General features: G+C 38.6%; 1 protein-coding gene across 1 annotated transcript in view; it reads right to left on the bottom strand.

Annotated features, from left to right (window-relative positions):
• The window catches only part of DNAJC7 (DnaJ heat shock protein family (Hsp40) member C7), a 47,350-nt gene that overhangs the window by 3,734 nt on the left and 35,124 nt on the right, over nucleotides 1-8,492 (bottom strand). Inside the window, exons 9-13 of the mRNA XM_063300583.1 lie at nucleotides 7,230-7,321; nucleotides 6,195-6,268; nucleotides 5,413-5,559; nucleotides 802-954; nucleotides 370-432 (exon numbers count right to left, since the gene is read on the bottom strand). Of these exons, the coding sequence (XP_063156653.1) occupies nucleotides 370-432; nucleotides 802-954; nucleotides 5,413-5,559; nucleotides 6,195-6,268; nucleotides 7,230-7,321 (529 nt within the window). The remainder of the gene's footprint in view (nucleotides 1-369; nucleotides 433-801; nucleotides 955-5,412; nucleotides 5,560-6,194; nucleotides 6,269-7,229; nucleotides 7,322-8,492) is intronic.

Below are 8,492 nucleotides of genomic sequence, written 5' to 3'. Positions count from 1 at the left end.
TGACTGGATAAGGAGAAGAAGTAAGGAGGTTCCCTGCCAAGGCAAACCTTGATTAAACAAATGGATCCACAACAACACCCTGCACACATGCTCTGGGCACAGCACACAAAGGCCTACAGCACATTCCTTAGCATCTTTAAAGGAGACGAAGATCTGGAGAGTGGAATGCTTTATGGTCCCCTGCTAGAACTGTATTTCGTATGAATGGAACAGCCTCTGTTGAATCCCTGAGACCAGAACTTAGTGGGTTTCTCATTTGGCCCAAGATGATGGCTCGAGAGACACTGCTCAGCTGAAACCTACAGACTGTATTTCTATTCAAAAGCAGGAACTCCTCCTTTTCAATGTACAGTATGAAAGATGACCCACCTTCAAAACTAAAACTTCCAGGTGCTCCAAAGAAAGCCTTGAAGATATTATTAGCATCAAAATCTATTGGGAAGTATATGTGGAAAAAAAAAAGCAGGTGAGAAGGAACTCTTGATTAGCTTCTACTGTTTAAATTTACATTTATAGTCATGAAAGTTCTAAAAAGCATCTATAACACTTTGCAATGTTCATTTTCTCTTTTCTCATGAGTCCCCCATACTCATATTTGCCTTGCCCTCCATTCCCAAACCTTTTGATTAAGCTCTAAGATATTAAATAAGTCCAATCAAATTCAGTTTCTACAGCTTTCTTCAGCAGATAGAACACTATTCTCAACATTTTGACTATATGCTGCCCTTCCTTATTCCCATTCCACAACACTGCACTTATGGACAGAAAGGTCATCAAGCAAAAGCTCTCTTTAGCACTCACCTCCCATATTCATGCCATCTTCCTCTAGATCCTGGCCACTGTCATAGCGAGCCTTTTTCTTGGGATCAGAAAGAATGGTAAAGGCTTCACCAACTTCTTTGAATTTCTTTTCTTCCTCTTTCTGGATTTCAGCACTTGCTCCACTATGCCGATCTGCCAAGAATTTGATGTGTGGGGTGGGTGAGAGAGAGAGAGAGAGAGAGAGAGAGAGAGAGAGAGAGAGAGAGAGAGAGAGAACCTTAATTGTAATGAGAAAGAATAATTGGTCCTAAAAACCAGGTGGAAAAAAAAGCTGTTTATCAAAGTGATCCAAATTTAGTATGAACAGAAGCTCAGTTTGCTGAGCTTTTCCTCATTTAACTACTGAAACAGATTTGTCTAATTTACTATATTTTTCTCTTGCCTGTCTATTCAACTGATTACTCAGGGCAAATACATGAAAAGCAAGGGCCTTTTCTGAGCCACGTTTCATACAGATCCCAATATCCAAACAGGTTTGCAATGGGAATCATGGTTCTTCAAATAGCCAGACTTCAAGCTATTTAGGACTTTAAAGGTTAATACCAACAAGTCAAACTGTTCCCTAGGAAGCAATTGGCAACCAGTGCCAATGTTTTACGGCAGGCAATATATGACCCTGAAGATTATTTATTGCATTTATAGACTGCCCTAATCTATGTGGACTCCCAAGGGCAGAAGGACAGTTAATTCCTACAAATATATGACTTTTTTTGTATGTCCTCTAGCAGAAGAGGTCAGCTCTCTATTGCAGCCTAGAAACAACAAAGATGAGAGGGGTACAATTATATGGCTGGAATTATTCATAATGTTCTAAATGAAGAGCTTGGACAGCATGAAAAAAGTAAGTCTACTATCAAGGGCAGAAAAATCTGAGGAAACAAAATTCCTGAGAGTTGCAACTAGGAAGAAGGACCTCCCCACAAATCCCTAGGTAACAGGAAAAAAGAATCATCTGTGGCTTTTGACAGGAGAGATGAGTGTGCACACTTCCACTGGACTCACCCATGAACCCTCTACAGCAGCTTTAGTCTGCAGGAGTATCTTCATCCCCATGCTCCGATCTCCCATGGTTCCTCTCATTTTCCCCTTACCGTGTCTGCTTTTCATGGCCAAGAATAACGAATGTGAAAATATTTCCAATTAGCTAATGAGCAAGAGCAGCAGTAAAAACTGACTTCAAAGCAACTGTGGAGAATGTGGGTTGGTGGCAGGATTCCACAGCTACAGGAGGAAAGGTGGCAATTCCAAGTGCTGAGTGGAAATGGAAACCATCAATCTCATAGCTCCAGGGAACATACTGAAAACTGCCTTCACAGCGTAATTGACAGGACAGTGCATGGTAGAGTCTCATAGCTACTTTTCTTCAAACCCAGACAGAGAAAAAAAAAAGAATAGGAGGAAAGCCTACAGCTGTAGAGGATTCCTGAAGCTTCTCTTTCAAATAGTTTTGCTCTTATTAGTAAATCTGCTCTATGCAAAAACAGAAGATCCTAAACAAGTGGGAAATCTCTTCTCTTGGATGGCAGGGATAGAAACATTCACAATATTGTCTGATGAAATGCCCTGTACATGGGGCTGCCCTCGAAGAACATCCAGAAGCTGCAGCTGGTCCAAAATGCAGCAGTGTGGACAATTATTGGTCCACCCATGTGACACCTCTGCTCCATGAGCTGCACTGGCTTTCCAATGTACTTCTGGGTAGAATTCAAGGTGCTGGTTGTCACCTTCATGGCATGGGACTGGGCTAGCTACTGTCATGTTCACTGTTTCAATGTGCACTGTACATCGTAACGTTTCACATGCCATGGTGCTGATGTGTGTTGCTGTTGGGAGGGGGTTGCTGGGAGACTTCTGTATCTATGTTCGTTTCAATGGAATGTGTTTGGGTTATGTGCTCTGTTCAAGGACTTTTCCCATGGACCATCAGAAGCCGTTAGGAGCACCTGGGATTGTGAGCTTGGGAAGATTCTATGGGGGGAGGGATCTCATTTGTACTGAGGGTTTTTAGTTTGCATTTGGTGCGCTTTTATCATTCTCAGCTTTCTTTGTGATCCTGCATACTATTCTTTAATAAATCAGATATCTTTGCATTCCTGCTTATGAGTTGAAAATGTTTTAGAATAGGCATTCCTTACAGCCACCCAGAATCACTCCAGTGAGATGGGCAGCCATATAAATCAAATCAAACCAAACAAATGAAATTGTTCGTGTGAAAGTAGAAGAACAGTGCTTTTTCTGAACTTGACGGGATTTATAAAAATAATAAAGGCGAGATAATACATACATACATACATACATACATACAGTGTTGGATAAACAACACAGACCTCGATCTGACAGGCTTTGCCCTTACATGAATCATTTTATACATATTTGGGCCAAAGCTGTTTGGAGTTTTTGAAGTTCTTTATATAAAATTGCATTCCGCCATCCAAAATAATTTGATACCATTCACATACACAACCGTAATGCTATCCCTTTTCAGGGCAAGCAATGTTATGCAAAGTGCAGAAACGGTTTAAGAAACTAAAGATATGATAACAAATGGAAACAGTAGTTTTTATCAGCATTGTTCACTCTATCGTTCCACACCTTTTTATCCTTGCAACCAATCCTACCACATCCACCTACTGCTTCATACACCTTTAAGCTTCTCTCTCTCTTTTTGAGGATATCATCAACTTCCTCCACCCATAACTTTCTCAATCTTTCTTTTGCTCTTAACCCATTGATTCTTCCTTCATGCATTTGTTATTTATGTATATGACCAAACTACCATAAAGTACTTCTTTCATACTGGTCACTCAATCTATATTCATTCACCACTCATTCATTCTTGGCCTATTTCTTCTTACCATACACGCTTCTAAAATATCTCATTCCCACTACATTCAGCTTTACTTTTATGTTTTTCTTGAAATGGATCAAACTCCTACTTCCATATAATAAAGTGGGCAGAAGCACACTGTTATACATGGCCATTTTTGCTTTTTTTTTTGACAAATATTTGTTCCTCACCACAGACCCCACATTATCCTCTATCAACTGCATGTAACAAGCAGTATGGATCTGAAAATTAATGTTTTGAATACCAAGTTGTGGATGACAGAGAAAATGGAGAAAAATTGCAAGTTATATATCAATGGCTAAAAGCCGAAATAGATGTATGTGTGTACCTTGACAGAGAATTTACTAAAGATGGGGAAACAAAAATTTAATTTTCGGATACATACTATCTACAGATACTATTCTATCACTCTCTATCTGCTGCAAATTCACTGTTCTCAGCCAACTACATGGTACCATCTGCATTCAAAAGTATACATATGTTCCTCTCCCCAATTAACATCTCTAATGTCGCTGCAAACATTCCGTATAAGTTTATCTTAAATACATTAAATAACCAAGGGGATATAACTTGTCTTACTCCCTGCTCAGTACTGAACCATTCACTAAGCATTTCTTTTTTTCTCATGTATGCTCTATTTCTATCATATTACCCTTATTGCATTTAGCAACTAATTTTCAGCTTTATATTCATGGAAACACTCATAATGTCATCATTCCATAACTGAAGCCTCCTTACTTTGTCATAAATCGACAGGAGCCCCTGATCCCTTGATGAGGCAAACGTTCTTTTGCAGAAGTCATACTGATTCATCCTCAGCAAGGATTTTTAGTTTTTCTTTTAACAATTCTATTGGCAATAACATTTTCTACTGAAGTTGAACAAGTCAAGATCACAACCCTGTAGTTTCCTGGCTCCTTCAGAACTTTTATATCTTTCTGGTATGAAAATTTATTCTAATATTATATTTTTGTGAAAATATTAGGAATTTTACAATTGAATTCTTTAAACGTGCTTGGATAAATGCCATGTAGTACTAAGGGGGTGCTGTGAAACCATCTGTTTTGTAGCATATTGTATGTAACAGTGTTGAGAGAATTGTATAGGGTGACAATGGAGCAATTATTCCATTTTAAATAGAGCTGTAAAAATTGAAATTGCATCATGCCACTTTCTAAACAAGAAAAGAAAAAAGAAAAACATTCTTCTTCAGTATATTTGAATATTCTCCTCTTGCTCCTATTGAAGAAACTTGCAGCTGAGCACCCTCAGCTCCAGAGAAGCTGAAACTCAGCAACATAGTAAAAAGAAAAAATATATATATTGCTCAAGGAGTCAAGTCATTTATTCTATCTTCTTGGCCTTTACTGAAAATGTAGCAGAAACTAGTTGGCTGGGGAAATAAAAGAACTCATAGCAAAACATCTCTTTGAATATGGGGTTATTATTACCATTGAACCTCCTAGCACAATGCATAATCACAATTCCTATAACGTCTCAAAAATCTAGCTAAAGTTGCCTTCTGAGACGTCTATACCCTCACTCCACCTTGGTTCATCCAATCACAGCTTAGTCAATGCTAACAAAGGGGAAGGAGGGCCTTGCATTAAATGAACAGACAACGGAAGGACCCCCAGTAAAGAAGCTTATATTGTCAAGTATGTTCCTTTTATGACATTCTAGTTCTCAAAGTTTAAGAATCTCTGAAGAGTAACAGTGGAACTGGGGGAACTTTTTTGTACCTGGGTGATGCATCAGGGCCCGTTTCCGGTATGCTTTTTTGATTTCATCTTCAGAGGCATTCTTGTCTACACCCAGGATCTTGTAGTAGTCTTTCCTCTTGCTCTTCTTCAGTTCCATCTGTGCATTCTTGAGCAGCTGCTTGTGTTCTACAACATGTCAGAGGGGAAAGTTTTTAGCTGCAACAAAAGATTACACAATGAATGCAATTCTCCTCCCGGCAAGCAGGCTAAGGGAGGGGAGATTTAGGACTGATAAAGTACCTCTTGATGCAACACACAGGAGATAAAATTTGCTGTCATTAGATAGGATGATGGCTGCCAATTCAGTTTATTTTTAAAAGGGGATAAATTAATTGGAGATAGAACTACCAGTAGCTCCCTGTCTGGAATCTAAGGCACCACATGTCTTAAATATCAAGAAAACTCAGACGGAAGAAGCCAGTGAGGTATAATTGTTATGATCCACGTTCTAGGGTGGCCGTAGCCATGGAAGCTCTGACTGTGGTCAGCTGCTTTCTCGCAGGCCAACCTACCTCAAGGGTTACTGCTGTGGGGAAAAAGAGGAGTGAGCACTATGCATGCTGCTGAGCTACTAAGTGAAAAAGTGGGGTATAAATCTAATAAATAAGACTGCGTGAAAACAATAGTTAAGACTGGCTTTCAGAAATACTGGGCTAGCGTTCCCATCATCCCCAGCCAATATAAAAGAAGTTGTAGCCTGAATTATTTAACAAATAGTAGAAAAGGCCAGTCAAGCCCACAAGCAAATGCTCTATGTTTACCTTTTGTTTTCTCTGTCTGGTAAACCTTTTCATAATCCCTCACAGCATCTTCATACTGCTCTGTGTCCATGTAACTAGGCAGAAGCACAATTAACACCTTATAAATCTCAGAACAAGCTCCAAATTACATCAGATTAAGTGAGAAACAAGAAAGAAAATAATCTGAGCTAAAGGGAAGGAGAAACCATTCCTAACTTGCTACTTAGCCATGAGCAACATGTAAGTACCTACCAAGTCAGGGAGGAAGTATAGAAAAGTGATTTATGGGAAATCAAATTTGGTATGATGAGCGACATGACCTAATTTCTAAACCAACTGAGTCAATAGAGTACTGAAGCTGAATCTAGCAGGAGCTCATGAAATAGTTTTCGATCTGGTGTATTTTAACTTCAACTACCTCAAAGGCTTGGGATAAAATCTGGAATGAGCAGAAATAAGCATGTAGTCCTAAACATCTCAAATGTAGAAGTGAGAGAAAGGAAGTACATGGAGAAATTTTTAAAAATGGAAAAAGAAAACAGCTGGTTTTTATATACAGTTAGTCCTCGTTTAGCAACTGCCTCATTTAGCAACCATATGCAGTTATGACGGTGATGAAAAAGTAACTTTATGATCAAGCCTCATATTTATGACCTGTACAACAAAGGAAAGCTGAAGTAAGATGATAAGCACAGTCATGGTTTCACTCAGTGGCTGCTTTGCTTAATGACCAAGTTGCCGGTCCCAATTGTGGTCACTAAACAAGGACTACCTGTATATTCTTCCCAATGCAGTCAATTAGCTCAGCTACCATTAGATATCAGGACACTCTAAAGCAAAAGATGCACTTTTGACTACCTCAACTGCCTTAGATTGATCAGTCTTTCCTAGCATTATCTGGAAAGTGATTCACCTGGTCCTTTCTAATGGTCTCAATATTTAATATCCCAGGAATGAAAACTGTCCCGCCCCCCCTTTTTTGTTCAGTCTAAGAGGATGTTCTTTTATTACTGAGGTAGGTATGCTCCCCCCGCCATTTCAGATACCCATTCTTACCACTGTGCTCTTCTCAGATAGGCCTTGATGTATGTGTCGTCCAGTTTGATGGCACTTGTGCAGTCTTCTATTGCTTCATCTAGCTTTCTAAGCTGGAAGGAAAATATATATTTTTATATTTTTATTGGTATTTATGTATACCTGTATGGATTTTATTATCACACAGTTTTGATTGTTATTTTGTTGTCTATAAGCCACCCAGAGTCGTTGTGTACGAGATGGGCGGCGGAGAAATTTGATAAACAAATAAACAAACAAACACCAAGCTTAGGAACTAAACCCTTTGGCATTATTGTTAGTTTCTGTGTCAACAGTAGAAAGCAATACATTTCAACATCAATCTGTTATTCGCTTTGTTCAGGCCTCTAAGTAAAACAATTCAGTTCATGGCTTTTAGATCCCTTAACGCAGCCTTCTCCAACTCTAGATGTATTAGGATAAATTTCATACAATTCACAGAATTCTCTACAGTCCCAACGTAGTTAGCAGGACAAGGTTGGGGTTGGCTGCCCTAAAATCTGCTTTCCTTCAAATTCTTACTGTGCAGTATTATTCTCAGTCATCAAAAAGAAAAACTGAACAATTACGAATAACAAAATCATAATATGGTTACAGCATAAAGCCCAAAAAGTATTAGTTGCTTTCCTAAAAGAGGGATCAGATATTGAAAGGTCAACCAAATGTATCACAAGAGTTCAATAAAATCCTAGAAAAAAATACATGGTGGATGGTTGGCAGGTATTTAAGCCAATTCAAGGAAATATTCATCTCATTTCCAAAATTATCAGCATTTCTTCTTATTAGCGATTTTATTTATTAGAACATATTTCAACAACTATAATATTTTTCTTGCTGTTCCCAGTACTGGAGAAATGAACAACCAAATGCATTTAAGTTCACAAAATGTGCGCTGGATAATTTTTGGAAGCTTTAAAATGCAAGAGGCAAAGAACCTTCAAAGAACAAAGACAGATGGCCTTTGATTATGCTTAGTGGTTTTCTTTCCATCGCTGGGCTTTTGCAGAATGACTCTCCTTCTGATTTTATTCTTATTTCCTCAGTTCTGTTAATCTCTACGTTTTCTCAGATTTTTAAAAATATTGCTCGCCTAATTCAAAAAGACCACATTGTGCTACTCAGTTATAGCATCAAACATAGCAGAACGGCAGCAGAGTTAAAAATTAAAGAGGTCCTATCCCCACCCTCTGCATTTATTAGTAATCAAATTAATTGCTTTTGACATAAACCCAAATGACTCCGGTA

Source organism: Candoia aspera, chromosome 4 (assembly GCF_035149785.1).
Source record: "Candoia aspera isolate rCanAsp1 chromosome 4, rCanAsp1.hap2, whole genome shotgun sequence".
Classification (NCBI taxonomy): Eukaryota; Metazoa; Chordata; class Lepidosauria; order Squamata; family Boidae; genus Candoia; species Candoia aspera.
Note: the sequence above shows the minus strand (reverse complement) of the source record. Positions and strands in the feature narration are given on the sequence as shown.